Raw genomic sequence first — 19,619 nt, forward strand, 5'->3', positions numbered from 1 at the left:
CTGAGGGACTGGTTGAGGCAAAGGTTCTGCCTTGGGGAACACTTCTCAAAGATTAATCAATACTTTTTCCTAATTCAAACCAGATGGCTGGCCCAGTTTGCTGTCTTCATTAATCCCATTAACAACTTCAAAGACCTGGTCCCCAACCTCTGGACTCGTGAGACAATGAAAATAACGGGGTTACACTGCTGGTGGCATGTTTGGGGTCCTGGGCAGCATAGGTGAGAGACCCCTTTCTGATACCACATGTCCCAGGCAAGACTTGACTGTTCCTGTAGTTCATTAGATGCAGCTTGCTTGCCTTGTGTAAAGGACTCTGCCCCTAGCAGTGTCACCCCTCAAGCAAGTGGCAATATTAAAACCCAGCCGCTGCTCATACTGATTCACCAATGCCAAGTTTTCTAACTCATTTTGTAAACTGCAAGACTGTAACCAGGGAGATCTGAAGCAGCACCCATGTTGAGTGAACTTTGGGGGATATTGAAGTGTTAATATTTCCCAGTAAACGGAACCGTGGTGGTAGGTGGAGAGGCAGAAGAGGTGCCATTAGCTGATTTAATTTTGAGCTGAAGAGAGGGTGAATTTCTGAAGGGAGATGAGGGGACATGGGCTGGCTCCTGAGGTTTGGGAAAGACTGGAAATGTGCTTGCAGTATACACATCACGTGTGACCAGAAGTATATCGCTTTGGGTTTTTCTGACCGAAAAGTTTTGGGTTGACAAATGGCTAGTTTGACGTGGACCAGGCGAGCATGGGAAAGGACATTGTGCAAAGTAGGAAGGGCATATTCAGAAAGCCAGAGAAGGAGCCCACCTGACACCACAGGTGAGGATGCCAGCGTCTCTGGACATCTGCAACTGTCGCCGCCCCAGGCTTTTGTCCCACTCACCCCACCAGGTCTGTCCCTTTTGGGCGCTAAGAATGGCCCTTTCCTACCCGCGGGCACTTCCCAGAAACCTTGGATGCCAGTTCCGAGCCCGTTAGCAGCCCACCCGGAGAAAACAGCTGCAAAAAGCTAGACGCGCCACTGAGCCCAGGGCACGAGTTGATGTGGAGTTTGAAAAACTTGTCTGAGCGCGCGCCAAACTCTGATCTTTTTAACCTTAATCCTACTTCCCCTTTCGTGCTCCTCAAAAGCTAGGCGAAACCCTAGCTTTCCTGCAGGTGACAGTGCCCAAGTGGCACTGACAACTTTCTTAAGAGAAGTGAGCGGGTCGGACACTGGGTGCGGTGTTGGGGCTGGCGTGCACGGAGGAGCACATTGGCCGACCGGGCCCGGAGAGGAGAGTCGCTGTCCGCCCGGGTGCGGGTTTAAGCGCCAGGCGCGCCCCTTGCAGCCTCGGCTGCTGGCGAGGGCGGGCGGGCGTGGACGCTCTGCGTACGTCCAGCCCGAGATAGGAAGTGGAACTGGGAGCGCGTGGCGCAGACTGAGCGGGAGTTTTGGAGGGAGTTTGCATGTGGTCAGCTCCGGGCTGCTAAGCCAGCCCCCAGCTCACATTACACTCTATTTATAACCTCTCAGAGCCGTTTCCCCCTGAAAGCCGTTCTCTGGGACCACCTTCTCTTGGCTTTAACCTCTCCTACTCTTGACATCTGAGTAGCTCGAAGGGAAGCTTCCCCAGGTCCGAGTGTTTATACGTAAAGGAGACTGGCCGCTAGGGCTCAGGACCGGGATTATCCGAGCTCTACAGAAACGGCGGCTATTTGGGAGGGGGAAAACACACGATTTCCAGTGAAAAGTGACAGAGGTTGGTAGCGTTTGGAACCACCGTGAAGTCTTCTGCCTGGAACCCGAGACTTGCATGCTATGGAACACCCGCTCTTTGGCTGCCTGCGCAGCCCTCACGCCACCGCGCAAGGCTTGCACCCGTTTTCCCAGTCCTCTCTCGCCCTCCATGGAAGATCTGACCATATGTCCTATCCTGAGCTCTCCACTTCTTCCTCGTCTTGCATAATCGCGGGATACCCCAACGAGGAGGGCATGTTTGCCAGCCAGCATCACAGGGGGCACCACCATCACCACCATCATCACCACCACCACCACCAGCAGCAGCAGCACCAAGCTCTGCAAACCAACTGGCACCTTCCGCAGATGTCCTCCCCCCCGAGTGCGGCTCGTCACAGCCTCTGCCTCCAGCCGGATTCGGGAGGGCCCCCGGAGCTGGGGAGCAGCCCGCCGGTCCTGTGTTCCAATTCTTCCAGTTTGGGCTCCAGCACCCCGACCGGGGCCGCGTGCGCGCCAGGGGACTACGGCCGCCAGGCGCTGTCACCCGCAGAGGCGGAGAAGAGAAGTGGCGGCAAAAGGAAAAGCGATAGCTCAGGTAAGGGCGCACCGGGTACCGTCGGCGAAAGGGGGCGGGGAGATGACGGAGAAGATTCTCGCACTATATAGTGCGAGGGGATACGGTATATGTCTTGCCCTTCTGGCTCCCCGCCGCAGGGAATACGGTATGTGTCTTGCCCTTCTGGCTCCCCGCCGCCAAATTCCGTGGGGCTGCTTTGGTCCTGTTATTTGGGGGCACGTGTTTCTCCAAGGACAACACTGCAGCCAAAGCGCTAAGCTCTCCAAGTTTCAAACTAGTTTACCAGAGGGTTAAGAAAAAAGGACAAGTGACAGTATGTGAAATCGATTGCGAAGCGTGACCTTCCATCTGAGCGGTGAGGAGGGGAGTGCGCCCTGGGATGCAGCGTCCGCTGGGCGTGCGTGCGGGTGCCGCTCCTTGACTTTTCCCTTGCAAGTTCCCGACTTGGAGTGGCTCGATTTTTCCCATCGTTAACTGGATTTCTAAATTATTGCACAATGTTTGGCAGTGGAACTTGGCAGAGCGTATGAGAAAAAAAAAATTTTTACTTTTTTAAAAAAAATTATTATTATTCTGATTTCAGAGTTCTTTAAATAGCACCCTATTCCAAATGGTAAAAATTTCGCTTTCTTGGGGAGGAAGACAATCTAGGAATTCGGAGGATTTTAAGGAATGTATCAAAGAATGGTAAATAAATACATGTTCAGACTCTTGAAGAAAAACGATTTTTAATAGTAGTTGTATTCGTGTGGTGCTGATCTAAACAGAGAATCTGAGTTTCAGAAGTGGAAAGTAAAATATCCTTCGATTCAGTTTTATTGGAGGCAATATTTGGAAACAAGCAGCAGCCGGGGTAGTGCTTGTTCTCTACGTGCTAGAGGCTGATATGCGAGGGTGCGCGGGGGAGGCGCTGATCTCCGTGGGGATAACTTGAGTAGCCACGCAAAAAGGAACCCTACCAAAAGCAGATGCTTGAGAGCCCAGAGTGCCAAGTAAACTGTAGCAATCCCGAGAAACTAGTTCTTCGGGGAGCTCCTTAAAGCCCTAAACAATCTGTATCATCATGACATTGTTAAAAGAAACTTTACAATTAAGAGAGTTGTGCGTTTGTTTTCTGTAGCTATAGCGTATCCTGCGTTCCGTCTTTTAGGAAAGTGTCATTTTTAAAATACAGTATTTACGTATTTTTCTTCATTTGCGGAATTGGTTTAACAGTCCTAGAAGGTAACTACAGAGATTGATGTGAAGGATTGAAAAATGTCTGTTGTTCACAATGCTTTAGGTAAGAGCCCACATAAATGGCAATGATTGAGCTGCATTGATTTCATGTTCCTTTGCAGCAGTGGTATCGGTTGTTCTTTAGCGTTAGTATGAGATGGATTCTTCTACCACAAATTTAAAATCTACTTTTACTTTCCAAGGTCAGGGGTGAACTTTTAATGCTCCATCACAAATTAGTTAATATCTAAGAAAGTTACCAGCAGTATCATTCATTTTTAATGGTTTTTATAACCATACGTGAAACTCTCTTAAGACAGAGTTGAAAGGTTAACCATAACCAAAAGGTTTCCATCTTAATTTCTTTAAAAAAAAAAAGTCACTTTTAAAAATACAGTTTTCATTTCCTGGGTTCAGCATTTGATATCAATGTAACTTTTTTGGAAGCAGATCCCAGTTCAGGTTGGTCAGTCCATTTTTGCAATCAACAGAGGCTCTTACTGTTCATTTTACTTTCTGCAGTGAAAAACCTGTGATGGACTATTCCTTTTGCTTCTGAATGGAATCAGTGTACCCAAGCTTCTTAGGTAAACTGAATTTTCATATAGGCACATATTATTTTGGTTCGGGGGAAACAAAAAAAGCAGGATCCAAGAACTGCTTCCCTTAAATTATTTTGATAGCAAGTTTCTTAAGGAAACTGGTTATACTGATAGTCCTATCGTTTGGTGGGAAATAACCATATAACAAAGTAACTTTATATTTACATGATGAAACTAATTAGAATACTGGGACATCAGCTACATATAGTCTTAATCCATTAGATCTTGAGTGGGAAATACAATTAGCCATCACCAAGGATAGAATCACTGCGGAGTTAGATTGAGTGTTTTCTATTCATGATGGGATATTTTGAAAGAACTTTTTGACTAACTAAAAGGAAATATCGCAATGGGTTCCAGTTAAATATATGTGTACTCTTAAATATAATTTGGCAATCTCACTATTTGGGTTAATGTTATTAGATCTTTAGGTAGATTTAGATTCAAGATATCTTTCTCCTGTGATGTTTCAGTTGGTCTTCCATACTCATGTTTATACTTATTTCATTTCATAGTATTATAAGGGCAACCTGATCTAGCGGGAACTAAAGCAATGTAGAAAATCATATAATTCTGGCATATTATTAACACATGAATCTCTCCTTGCTTACTGCACTGTTTTAATATTTCAATATTTCAAAAAAAATTACATTAATTTCTGAACTCTGAAAAGTTTAAAATTGTATTTGACGGAAGTCATATCATGCTTCGTAGAGTTTACTTATATTTTGTTAGGAAGTTTATAATTACTATGTACTTATAATTGAAAGTAAATATAGTACATAAATCCCAGACAAAGTCAGAACCAGAATTCTTTATCGTTACATATAATACCCAGATTATCTGTGTATGTGAACATGTGCATGGCCCTGTGAAATTCAGATAGAATTTTAAGCAACAGAAAATATTGAAAAATGTCCCAAATTTTTATCCATGGTAATGATGCTAAAGCTACAATGTGTAACATTTTCTAGTATGCCTTTACATGTATTTCTCCTCCCAAACACACACATATGCAAACTCAAGAATCCTAAGGGTCTAGAAACAAATATTTATGGACTTTGGGCTTCCATTATAGTTTATTGACAATTGAAAATAGCCAAGTTTAATGGAAAAGCACACTGTTATTTTTATATGTGTTCAACATTTTTGGAACTTTGAACCTGCTATGCTTTCCAGCATTATTAGCAAAGCCAACATCTGCGACATCTTCAAAGGAACTCTTAAAAATCAAAATTTTACAACTGCACTTAAAACAATCTATACAAAGCAGGTGATTCTGAAAAAAATGTCTATAAATAGTGTGAATTACTTGGCTTCAATTACATGTGATTGTTCTTAAAGTAATGTAGTAATAGGTGTAAACTGTCCAGATTTAGCAAAAATAACCAAAACAGATTAGTCAATCTAACTTTAGTTTTTATGCAGGTAAAATACAGTATAAACATGTGATATTTCTTATTCAAATTAGTTTAATGAATGTAAGTGTACATTTTATAAAAAAATCAAAATTACATTAAAAAGGAAGGAAGTGGTTTGGGAATGTGGATTTTACAAGGTTTTGAATAATATTAGATTCTTGTAAAATTACAAATATTTATAGCTACAATATCATAAAATACTTGTCAATTATATTTGTCTATATGCTTGGCTATGCAGAATGACAAGCATTACCATAATAAGCTGGAACTTAAATATAGAGGAATTTCTTCTCCACCATAACTCTAATATTATATTGTAATTTTTTCTAGATATTTCAATCACCGTGTTTTCTGAAAGGAAAAAAATACTTTATTATTCATCTCTGTGTTACTGGATTAGGACTTTTCAGCATTTGCTTTAGAATTTAAAAAGAGTACTGGATCTTGATAATTATAGAGGACTACTGAACAAATTAAATGTCTCAAATCTATGGAATAAAAATAATGTCAGTTAAGTCTTTTTCTTGGAGTGGTAGATCAATTTTAGGTGTGAACATTTTTAAATGGTGACCTGACATAAAAAAAATTCTAAGTACCATTGACCTACATGAGTGTTTTCAAATGATTACACTCAAAAAAGTCAAGAGCAGCAGTCTCTTTAGAATTAAGGCGCTCTATTGTTGAAAGTTAGCAATGAATGGAAGGAAGAATGAAAATAAAAATAGAATTAGTTTTTAAGATCTTTGTAAATGTCTTTATTTATAGTTCCTTTGGAAAGGAAAAGCATTAAATACAAGGCATGGCACTGCTAAAACTTTCATTTTGGTGGAAAACCCCGTAATGAATATTTAAAATTTTAATCTTACTTTATAGTAGCTATCAATGGAAACCATTATGTTGGCACCCCATAAGCTGATCTCTACTAATAAACTGAAAAAACCTTTTAAGTATTACCCTGTTTTTCCTCTGTGCGATGTGAAAACATCAGTCCTTCATCACAACATTGGTATTTATAATAACATAGTGTTTATTATAAGACCTCTAAGAAATTAATTTTAAACAAAAATGAAATCACAAATGTGGATAAACTTTTTCATCAGATTCAGAGAAATTTGGGAGACTAATTCCATATTTAATAGAAAAATTAACTTTTTTTTCATTTGAGAAATAACTTGTGGATGAACTAATAGCTGAATAATGTAAAAATTCACCACGTATAAATCTATTTCATATACGTGGCCTGGTATTGGTGCCAATTTTATTCGTTTGCTATAGTTAAGAGAGAGAGAGAGATGTATATGTGTATATATATATATATGCATATATATATGTATATATGCATATATATATATATGCTGGGCAGTTTTATTAACTATATTAAAAATGGCAGCCAGAAACAAAGATGTGAAGACTTTTTAAATTTTCATTTCAAATGGGAAAGACCAATATAATACAATAATATATTCTGGCTTTTAGGACTTTTTCATTTAAGTATTTTATTTATAAAATTTCAGACCATGTCTCTTTTCTAAGCATTCTATAATGATTATAAACATCTATAAATGATATATGCTAAGGAAGGGAAATTATTAGAAGACAAAATATTTTCAGGAATTCCTTACTTAATATTTGTTGAATTAATAGTTGTAGGTGATTAATCTCTCTCAATTTTTTTGTATTTTTGTTATAATGTTTTTTATAATAATAAGACATTTTCTGGGAAAGTATATTAGCACATGAAGTGAGACTATCAGGAGTAGCATTTTTTCCACCTTGATGAAATCACAAAATAAGAAGGATTAATTCTTGAGTGGCCAGTTAAATTGCATTTCCTGCGTTGTGGTACTGGTGACTGATTCTAGACGTTAAAATAAAAAGAAAATTTTAAAAGGATGAAATACAAACCAGGACGAAAGTCCACAAATTAGAAATTGAGGTAGGTATGATGTATTTCCTCTTTAATGTATTTAAGAAATAAAACACCTTTTATTGTCACAGCTTATTTTTCTGGATTATGTGTTTTAGTCATTAAGGTGCCTTAATTATCAATGACAGCCTTTCTTTCTGTAAAGAAAATGAAGCACTAACAACTTTCCTGTTTTTGTTATGATGCTCTTATGATTGTTGGAACAACTGTATTACACTGAAACCTCTTAAGTAGGGATGGAGGAACACAGTCAAGAAAAGTTACTTGTAACACTCTATCATAGTCATCAGTGAGGTTCAAAATCCAACTGGCGAAAACCTTGCAGAGTATTTTATTGCTCTCATGGAGTAAAACGTACAACGGTAAAGGTCATTTAGGTCTCAGCCTTCAATTTGCCATTACCTATGTTGAAGCAGAATTAATTTAAATCTAATGTCTCTGATGGTTTCTCTGATGTTTCTCTGATGGTTTTCATTTACATTATAAAAGCATAGGGCATTTATTTGCCCATAAGAAGTTGTGTTAGTATTTTAAGATACAAAATAACCAGTAAATTTCAGATATAGTTTTTATATTTCAGAATAAGCATTTCTATTTGAAACCTTTTGACATATTTATTACTGAATTAACAGAAAATTACTTAGTAAGAGTATACATTCATATGTGGTTGAATGGGTCAATTATTAATTTTCCCTGTATTTGGAATTTTAAATATGCAGTAAAAAAGTCTCCAATTATTCACGAAACTTTCATTTGTAATGTTACATTTTCCACAGCAATATAATACTTCTTAATTTACATGTTACTCTCTGTAAATTGTATATTGTATGTTGTGATCCTGGTTCTTGTAGGATTCTGAAAATATTCTAGGATACCTTTTTTGATCTTTTACATGTGCATATGAACAAGACTCATCAGGTGAAATCTGTACTATATGCATACATTCTTGGAAAGAGTTTGTGTGAAAGAGAGGAAAATACTTTCAGTAATAATCAGTTCTCTCTATCCTATATTAAAAATGAACAAATCAGATCTTTAACCTACATGCTTCTTTAAACAGTTAGCATCTCCTAAAAGTTTAATGATTCTAAAATATTTGTGTATTTTGGTGACTCAATTCTTACATCTTTGGATTTACTGTAAATATAACATAAGTTTACGAGGTAGTAAGTTATAGTGGTAAAAACATTAGGGTTTTGTTTAAAGATTTAAATTAAAAATTATTGCTCTTCAGAATTTTATAGAATCAACTCATATTCGAATGTTTCAAATGTATTTAAGTGTTCTCTTTGTTTTCATAAGCTTTCTTGCTAAGAAATTTCAGGTATGTTTCTTGAATTTTGGATAAACTAGATTGGCTGAAATTATGAGTATAAGGAGTTTATTCTTAATAGTTTTCAGTTCCTCCTGCGTTTCAGTAGAAAGGTTAGTGGTGAGAAGAAAACAAGGAGGGAGCTAAGTTAACTAGGACGTGGTAGCTGTTCTTAAAAAATCCTTTAAAATAATCTTTTTCTATAAAGGTACATTCAGATATACATACGCAGTAATAGACTCCCAATCTCTTGATAAAAGATCATCTGAAGTAGACCATTCACATCAGAGACCTCAGTATAACGTTACATGTTCCGGTGAGAAAATAAAATATTAGGTTTGAAGCATATGCAGCTGTGTGGAGAGTCCACCAGGCTAAGGCTGGTAATCAGTGATAGTCATTAAAGTCAAATCTGCCAACTCCCCTGCAGTTTTTGTTTTCTTTTGTTTTTCTCTTCCTCTCGCTCATTATTCTTCACACACTTCGAGAGATCCCATAATGCTCTAAGAGAAGAAAAACGCTCAGCTATCTTACATGACTATGGGCAAGAAAATGATTAAGATGAAGTCATCTGTCTCTCAGGCTCTGTGGAAACGTAGAGGAGGGTCCAGCTTAGGCGGGTGGATGCCAGTAGAATTTTAAAGGCCTGGAATTTTGCTCTTAAAACTTTGCCAGAAATGACACCCAAACAAAACTTATTTTTGCAAAGTGATAGTTATTTGCAAATGTAGTGGTGAAATGTATTCACTGTCTGTAGAGGCGGCTTCTTATATTGTCTAGACTGCAGAGTAAACTTGTAGATGATCATTCTTAGCATCCTGAAAAACTAGCAAACTAAACTGAAGTGTATTCTTATTAGTCAGAAAAAAAAAAAAAAGTGCAAGGGGCAATGGCTCTTATCAAATGAACAGTGAACACCAAGCAAATTTCACAAATTGATTGATTTTATTTTGAGAGCTAAAACATGGAGTTCAGGAAAATAGAATTGTGTCATCAGAAACTTAGTGGGAAGTAAACAGATAAAATGTAGCTTTGATTTTGTAGGATGCCAATAATTTAACAAATGGCTTTCACATTTTGAAAAACCATGTAAAGAGAGCTCTACGGTTAACTGGGCAGATTGAAATTAAGTGACATCTCTCATTTAATATTTTTCAAATGTAAAATGAGCTCTCAGAATGTTTACTGCCTTTAACAATTAAAATCTGTCCAACTGCAGGCTACATTCACTTTGGGATTTTTTTAAAATTTGAAACAAACAGATCTGGATGCATTAAAGTAGAGAGCATCTAGAAGTAAGCTTTTGAGACAGATTGAAATGACAGGAAAGCCAGAGGTTAGGCGTCCAAATCCGGGGTCCTGCTGCTGCCTACATTTCCAGGATTATCATCTTTTGGATGCTCACCTTCAGAATTCAGGGAATTACATACATCTTTTCTTCTAGAACTGTTCTTTGCTCCTGGAAGTTGACCTTTACCAAATTCATTCTTGAATACTCAGATATTTGAGAAAATAAAAAGTAACAGAAACACTGTGTGTGTGTAATTGTTTTGCTTACTTTGCCATTAGTTGATAAATCCTAAAGGATCTATCTTATTAATTAGTCATCCTATCAGACAAGGAAATAGGTGTCACACTCAAAGGAATAACTAAAGATAGTGTTTGATGATGACTATTTGAGGGTGAGCAGTATGTAGGGGAGCAACAAGAAATGGTCAGTCATCCAGGGTCTGCCCACATTTGGAAAACATTAGCTCCTCTAAACCTGAGGCGGCAAATAAAGGGAGCTATTACAAGAATCCAGAATCTAACAAGAGCAGCCGGACAGAAGCCTTCTGGCAAAGTGGGGACCTCAGGTGGAGGATTGCAGCTGATATCAAATAGCATCCAGTAAACTATCTCCGTGCCATCCAGTCTCCTTTTGTTACCTCCCATTGGCCAAATATAATCAGAAGACAGTGAAGAGATCACACTAGTCTTGGTAATTAAATCCATGGAAGTCAAAAAGGAATGCAGGCTACCAGGGAGAAATACTAATAGTAAATCTGGGAGAACCCAATGTCTTGCTAGCTGTGAATCAACTTCCCTGTTTCTTCGTTTCCTAAACATCAAAGCAAGTTAATAAGCATAAAGCCCTTAGAACAGGGTCTGTGTCAGTAAGTGTTGTTATTTTTATCATGTATCAGTGTAGGTGCAATTATGTCATGGGTGTGCCCATCTGAAAACAATCCCTGTCTTATGTTGCCTGTTTATTTGTATTTTACCACTAATATTGCTGTGGAAAGTATTGCTTGCCTAAAAGCTTGCTGAAGATTTAAAATAATATGCCACTGCCACTAGAATTGTTAAGTCCCATGCTGTTTTCCTGAAATGTAGAGTGAATTCGAGACCACGTAGTGTAGGATACTCAAGTCTCTTTCACTTAATCACCCTTAAGATTCCCATTCCATAGTGTCTTTTGCTTGGGCATCTCCTAACTCCTTTCTCAGGTGTCTCCTGCCACTTTTCCATCAAACACTTCCTTTCAAGAGGAACAAAGGAGCATTTAGTCAAAAGGGAACAGAATTTAAACCAAGGGGATTTGAATATTATAGTGAAATTTCAGGTCTCTTATTTTCAGTTGTTAACTAGGAGAATATAGGTATGACATTTTTTTCTGCCATGTTATGAAGTTTATTGTGGAGAGAATATACGTATTATATCTCCTTGTTATTTTTGGTGGTTTCATTTGGAGACCTTTAGGAATGGTAAATATGCAGATACCACTAAAAGCTAAGACTGTATTATATCTCTCATAAAATGCATAGAAACAGTTTTATTGGATACTTTTGTTTTTTATAGAAAGAGGCAATATTTTTACTTGTTTGCATATTTATTTATGTTTAATATATTTTTGAGAATTATAGACTACTCACCTGAGTAACAATTCCTCGATGATTGGCTGATTTCACTCTGGTAAGCTTAATCACCTCTCCTACACCCACAGTTCAGAATGAGGAATTCCAGACAAGTACTTTAGGGAAATTTTATTATATTTGATGGTCTGAGGCAGTTGCTTTTGAATAAGTAGTAGAATCAAATACTGTATTGAAATTCTAAATGCCAGAGTTGACACTTGAAAGTTCCTAGATTCAAAGCAATTAAATCCTTAAAATTAGAGAATTTCAAATCACTAGTGATTACGTCTCTGCTGGATAATGAAAAGGCTGAGAGGGAGCAGGGAGAGAGGTAGAGGAAGAAGAACAGAATATTAAATGTTCCATGCTACACTGCAGTGACAAGAAAGGGCAAATGGCATTGTCTAGTTCATTATTCTTTGGTATCAAGGTAGGCTTGATTGGTCGATTTTCTAAATGAGTTGTGATCTTTAATATTTAAATGGATCACTAGAATCTGAATTATCAAGGCACTACAAGACTCCCAAGGCATCACCCAGTTCAATGAATGTATTTCTAGATGAGAGAATGTGCCCAGGGAAATTAAGTAACGTCTGTCCATTCAGCCAAGTAGTGGAAGCTGAACTTCCATATCCTGACTTCAGCCTAGTGCCCTTAAAAGGAAAATCTCCTAAAATATTTTGAAACCTTAAGTTTTTAGTCTTCCCAATAAAAATAAATTTCAGCATCATTTAAAATGTTGGCTACTGCTTTTGAGTGAATAAAATGGAATTTGACGAAGTGCTTCTCTTGGGTGTAAACTGCCTCTCTCTAAATCTGGTTTTATAGTTACCTCAGTTGCTTTTCATTCTTGTTTTATGAATATAGACACTGTTATACTTTCTTAGCTTTGGTTTTCTAATGACATAGCTCTTGTTATCAATTACTAATTTTCCTGTATATTTTTAACACTGCCTACAATAAACCATAGCATTTTAAAGTTCAGTATTTGGTACGGTGCAGATGGACTTTGCTGTATTATATCTCTAAATAATAGATATTTATGTAACAGAATCATATTTTGGATAGCCATTTGTGAACTGAAGAATCTGTTTTCTGTTTTAAAATTTTTAATTTAACTCAAGTGAGTTTTGTTAAGTTGAGCCTTACTTAAAAAGTATTTGCTCTTTTGTGTTCAAAGTAATGAATAGCTACAAGTAGATACCAAGCAACTCTCCCTTAAATCATTAACTTTATCTCCATTCTTAGAAAAGTATTGATCTTAGTTTTGATTTGAATGCAGTCTTCTTGCATAGAAGATACTCAGAAATATTAGTGCTTGGCCATTTAGCTTTGGCTAACGAATTGTATCTTTCTTGTTTCTCGTCCTTTCCTGCCCACACCCATCTTCACCACAATCTCTAAATACCAGACCCATCTGCTCCTCCCCAAATCATTGAACCATACAACCTCTGGATCACTCTGACACCGACCTTTCAAGATGATTCCAGAGTCTTAAGTTTTTACTGGACCCTTAAAACACAAAATTAAACATCAAAAATATAGTTGGTTCATTCAAGAAGTTTTATTTTCCTTTTTTTTCTCTAAACACAACACCATTTTCAAAATAATAAAACATGATCCCTCTTTTATGTAGTTAATTTTAATTTATATTCAGAATGCTTTCACATTAATCACCTCAATTGATAATTTCTCCTTTTCTACTAGACTTATATTCAGGATTCAGTTGTGCAGCCTCTTCCTACACAGCTTGGCCCAAATCCATTCTATTTCACATTCTTCTGTATTTTTTTTCTTCTTCTCTATTTGTACTTTGATGTCTCTTGCACTTAATTTAGTTTTCTTTCTTGGACTCCTGATATGGCTCTCTTCTGAGTATCTTTTTTTTTTTTTAATCTCTTTTCACGTTTCCCTAATGAAATCCTGTATTCAGCATGTAGTAATATTTGATTCTCATTCCTCTTCTTGGAATTCTACATTAAACTGAAATTATTTCATACTTATAGTATGAATGTTTAATTATAGGCTTTGATGCATAAAGCACACGGAGTGGCTAATATCCATCAATGATGTACTACTAGATTTAACTTGTAGTGTTTCTTGTGTGCAACCAAATTTTGCTTACTATCTTATGTACATAACATATAATTAGATCTAACATATAATAATATGTCTTAGAAGCTCATATGTATTATATATATAACCACATAGATATTTAAAGTAGTGCTTTTCTGACAAAGTGATCTTTTTTTTTTAAGTCTTTGGAACACAATGCTCAGCATTTGTGTTAGTTTAAAACAGTGTTCTCATACTCCTTATGTGGGTACCTAAATATTTATATATCATTATAGCTGCATTCAAGAAGTTTTCCACAAGATTTTCTGTATCTCCCATTTAGTTAAGAACTCCTCATGATATGCAATGTATTACTTACTGTCTAACTTCCTTTGGTAAGAATTTAGGGCTGTATTTTAAGGGGCTTCCAGCTGAAGTCTCCCAACACAGTCATTACAGCCTTTATCGATCAGCTGGGGCAGTTTTGTTGTTATTGGTTTTTCTTTTATTTTAACCAATATTTCTTCAGTAAATTTATTTATTCCTACCCTCTTAGAAAAACCTTCATTTTTTGAGAAAATAAATTCATATGCGTTTTATAAGAAATAATATAAAGATCTCATTTACCCTTTACCCATTTTCCCCCAGTGGTAATATCTTGCATAGTTATAAGACACTGCCTTAACCAGAAAACTGATACTGGTATATCCACTAATCTTACTCACATTTCACTAGTTTTACTTGCACTTATGTGTGTGTGTAGTCATCTCTTTGTTGTCTGCCAGGTTTATTTTGTATTTTGATCCCATAGCCTGCAATAGCTTTTATCAATACATATTCATTATTTTCATTAAAAGCTGGCTTTTGACACCTTCTCGGGTCACTACCACTTTGTGCTAATCATTGCATTTCCCTTACCACATTAATGTCTATATATTGCATAATAATACACTTAAATTTTGCCTTGAGGTTCTCTTTGGTATTCCTATTTCAGTCTCCTGTCTTGAATTTGAATCGCACGCACTCCCTAAGGAAAAGTCAGTGTCGTCTTTGTCTTCTAGTGTGATATCCAGGATCAGTTTAGGTATGCAGACAGAAGTCTTTGGTAAATCCTGTTTGTGGCATAGAAAATGCTTCACTAATGACGAAATGAATTATCTGTATTAGGGGTTTTTTGGAATTCTTGGTTCCAGGTGTTCAGTAGTAGGACGAATTTGGAAGATTCTTGGGCAGTCCATAGGAGAGTTTAGTGAATATAAACCCTAAGTAATGATCTGTGTTTGTTTCTGATTGACTTGTATGGATGCTTTCTAAGATCAAATACCTGTAAGTGTGTGGTATAGAGTTACCACTCGTGAATAAATCAAGACAAAAATAAATATGCATTTATTAAAAACTTTATCATAAATCAGTAAAAAAATCCTGCATTTTAAAAGTTAAAGTGTCTATATTTTCAACAGTTCAGTGATTGTTAAGCCTAGCTTCCTGTTAATTAATGTATAGGAATGCCTCATTCTGTTATTTTTGGGTGAAACATGAGATTCTACATGATTTTATGCCATGCATTGTTGAGCTTCTGCACATAACAGTCAACCAAGTAAGTCTCTTTAACATGTCTGTCCAAGAAAGCCCTAAACTTGAAATCACTGGGCAGTTGGAAAAAATATGGAATATTAATTGATCTGCATTGTTGTGTTTGGTAGTGGCACAAATAGTTGGTGATGTGGGAGAGAAAAATGGGTTATTTTCATATGCCTTTTTATGAGGACATTGTTGCAATGATGCTGATTCAATCCACAATGCCTTGGATCCTGTTTTGAACGTGATTGGCTAACCATATTCAAACAGTGCTATGTGATGAGAAAATATGGATCTAAGACACTGACAAGTAGTCTGGTTCTTAAGGAAAAAGCAATGATAGTGAAGGGCCGGTGAGTTGAATAACTCATCTCCTTTGCGGTTCTGAGCTTAGTCACATATCATATAAACTAATGAGGGGAAGGTTTGCAGTAAGCCTCCCTGTGGAGTGAGTTAGCTTTTATTTCTGTAAAAGAGTTCAAATTAATCCATATTGTGATTCACTTTGATGATTTTTTAAAAATTGTGTTATCCATGACTCTGCTATTGATTCTGTTTCAACAATTCCTTCATTTCATAAAGAAAAATAACTTACAATGTCTCCTTGCTTCTGGTCTTTTTTATCAACGTGGAATCATAAGATTACATTATTCAGAACAGTAACTTAACACTGACATTACACTGGAATGACTGGGGCAGTCTTAAAAAATACTGCTGCTTCATATATCGTGATTAAGTTAATCTAGAGTAGAGCTGGAATTTTTTTTAATTTTAAGAGAAAATTACAACATTTAAAGAATAGAGAAAAGCATATAACAAACACTCATTTGTCCACTGTGTTCAGTATTTATCAACACATGGCAACACATCTCATTTATACCATCCCACTCCTCCTTTGCCTTGTTTTAATTATTGTTACTTTTTAAAGATTTTATTTATTTATTTGAGAGAGAGTGAGAGAGAGCACACGAGTGGAGTGAGGGGCAGAGGGAGAAGCAGACTCCCCACTGAGCAGGGAACTGGACGCAGGGCTTCATTCCAGAGTCCTGGGATCATGACCTGAGCCGAAGGCAGACGCCTAACCAATTGAGCCACCCAGGCACCCTTAATAATTTTGAAACGAATCTCAGATATCTTATTTCACCTGGACATTGGTATTTTTAAAAAGTCCCAAGTGATTCTGGATAGAGATTGGGAATTACTGGCTTAGAATATTGTTATTAGGTTGAAAAGTTCTGAGAATCTTATCCTTTTCTGCACATGGAGAGCAATGTTAGACCTGGTTGCTCAATAAGAAATTATAGATTTACTAAAAATGGCCATTTGTGTGACTACATCACCAATGATCATAATACTTTTCTATGCTGTGTAGTGTGGTAATCACTAACCACATATGGCTACTTAAATTTTAATTAAGTAAAATTATATAAAATTTTAAAGTCAGTTCTCAGTATCACTAAGCACATTCTACATACTTAGCTGCCATATGTGACTGTTCTGGCTAATGTATTAACTAGTACAGATACAGAACATTTCCATTTGTTAGAAAGTTCAGCTGAACAGGGCTTTTAGACAAAAAGACAAACTCCCTTATCTTACTCTTCAGCTACTGAAAGAATCATCAAGGATGGGAATCTCCTCAAGTGGAGAAAGATATTATGCAAATTTAGTATCACACTAAGCTAAATGCAGTTAAAAGTTTAACTGTAGAGTTGAAGCATATATAAAAGTAAAATGTAAAGAGCATTACTTTGTTCAAAGACTTTTTGGATAAATGCTTGCTTGCTTAGTCAGCCAACTGTTTATTAAAATAGAATACATTCACAATTTTAAGGAGGCCAAAATGTATCATAAAATAATTATTAATTAAACATAATGAATAAGCCTGGGGTTTGGGCAGTTAAACGTAAAAGTAAAGTCAGAGATATTACATGGTTGAGTTATAAATACAGAACTCAAATAAAATAAGACAATATAACAATGGATGTAAATATTAAAAAAAAAACCAGAATTTTGGAAGAGGGAAGGCAAACAAAGCATATCAAAAATGTAAGGTCAACTAGGGAGATTCTTCTAGGCCTCTTGAGGAATAGGGAGGAGAACATTTTTCTGGGAAAGGGTGGGGAACATGCCAGGAATTAGGCTAGATTTTCCAGGGGGAAAGTATGAAAACTTAATAGAATAAGACAGTGGCAGTAAATGACAAAGACTTGTTAACTTTATAGCCTCGCAGGAAGATTTGGTCTTTCACAGTCCCTGGTGTGATTTCCAGAATTTCAAGTCAGGTAGCTGACAGAAGAGCCTATTTAAGGAGATTTTTAAAATTTTAAGGAAAAAATGAGGATAAAACATTCCCTTTGGCATTAGAAAAGAACAAATGCAATGAAGAGTGGAGTATAGGGAGTATCAGGTCTGTACAATGAAACATCTGGGCATGTTTGGCTGGGGCCATACTTTACACAATTAAGTTGCCACAACTGCATAGTTTTTAATATGTGGGAAGTGGGAGGAGTATTCATTAGTGGATTCATTTTTAATAGGATTAATTGGTAATTGATGATTGAACTGTTAGCGATTTGTGCAAGAAAGGGCAATACTAACACTACGTGTTAAGCGAAGATATCACTGAATATTTCATGTTAGAATTTATGAGTAGAGAGAGTACATTCACGTATGAAAATGAGGAAAAATGTCAATGATTCCATACAGGCTATCTTAAGAACACAAAAAACAAATCTACACATTACAGCTCTGGGACAAGTATATGCAAATGTCCAGGCAGCTCTGATTGTTTTTAAGATGTTTTGGAACAGAATCATGATCAACTATAATTTGCAATAAAGTATTATTGTCAGTGTGGCAGAGGAGTAGTGAAACCATGTTAGTAGTTTTCAATGAGTGAAATTTGTAAGTTTGCTTTTATTTTGAAAATTGGTGCATAAATACACGGACATGGTAATCTATATTATTTTTTTATTTTAGATGAATTACTTTTTATATTTTAGATGAATAAATCTTAGTTTTTCCCACTTAAAGTGTCCTTTTTCATGGACAGAGTAAACAGAGATGAGAGGGTTTTTTGTGGTGGTGTTTTTTTTATAGAAACCACTTAGAAGAAATAGTCTCCATATGCAAAGCATTAGTATAAAAATAATCATCACTAATTAAAATATGTTAATTACATGCAATTAAGTGGTTAAATACGTGTTAGTATACGGTAGAAATAGTTGACTTCCAAAGAGAATGATTTTTACCTTGAAAACTCAGAATGTGAGAAAGCCAAACTAAACCAGTAAGAAATTTAAATATGTTATTCAAAGTGGATGGAAAAAAGTGGATCCATAATTTAACTATGTCCTTAAGAGGTGCTGAACTGAGGTGGGAAGAGCTATTTAACATGAATTATAAGCAGAAATATTATTAGGAGATTTTCTTCATGAGGAGGTTGTGTTGTTCTCAGGTCCGATATAAATACTTTCTCACATTTTCTCTGCTTTTCCTAATATTGGGGGGAAAAAAGCCCTCCTCATTTTAGACTTTCTAGTAGAATTTCACTTGACTTTGAATCACCTATTAACTTTAGGAAGGAGCATTAGTATTTTAAATCAAATTGAATTCCTTAAAAATAAGTAGCTCTGAGACAAACTAATTAGATAAATGGTTAGATTGATCTAATTAGATAAATGGTTATGAGTGTCAGATTGTAGCCCATCCTCACTTTGGCCCCAGACACACGCACCAATGCCATGGGTGTTCCAGTAGGATCCTAATTCACAAACTCATACTTATTATGTCACTGAATGCCTGCTATGTGCCAGGGTGTGGTTCTGTGCAGTGGGTACACATAGATGGATAGAACACCCTGAGGTTTCTGGAAGGGTCCAGAGCATGATCGTGAAGGCAAAGTTGGAAGCAACTGGATGCAATACTATGAGACAGTATATAATAAAGTAGCAAAGGTGATGAAAATATCCAGAGAAATCCAGGAAGATTTTAGGAAATGTATGGCACCTGCCTCAGTTCCTCTCACTTCATACTTTTTACTTTGGAAATTATGAATGCATGAAAATCTATTAGACTGCAACTGGACCAAATCACCATTGGTGAAAAGTATAAAGACCCTTGTTGAATCATAAACATATGAAATGAAGAGTAGGTTTTTGGGTTCCTAGACTCATGCACAAAATGCATTCCTAGGACATTCTTGTTCGTATCCTCACTTTTAAGATTTAAGCTTTTCTTTGTCTTCTGCACCAAGGTTTGTGGGCAGTAATTGATCATAGACAGCTAAACTTTGCAATTCAAA

The 19,619-nt window shown here is 36.5% G+C and overlaps 1 protein-coding gene across 1 annotated transcript in view; it reads left to right on the forward strand.

The window, feature by feature from the left end:
* Positions 1–1,435: 1,435 nt before the first annotated feature.
* The window catches only part of MEOX2 (mesenchyme homeobox 2), a 62,311-nt gene continuing 44,127 nt past the window's right edge, over positions 1,436–19,619 (forward strand). Inside the window, exon 1 of the mRNA XM_032873942.1 lies at positions 1,436–2,321. Coding sequence (XP_032729833.1) covers positions 1,808–2,321 — 514 coding nt within the window. The 5' untranslated portion in view covers positions 1,436–1,807. The remainder of the gene's footprint in view (positions 2,322–19,619) is intronic.

The sequence above is a fragment of the Lontra canadensis genome, unplaced genomic scaffold, assembly GCF_010015895.1.
Source record: "Lontra canadensis isolate GAN:19392208 unplaced genomic scaffold, GSC_riverotter_1.0 scaffold2, whole genome shotgun sequence".
Taxonomy (NCBI): Eukaryota; Metazoa; Chordata; class Mammalia; order Carnivora; family Mustelidae; genus Lontra; species Lontra canadensis.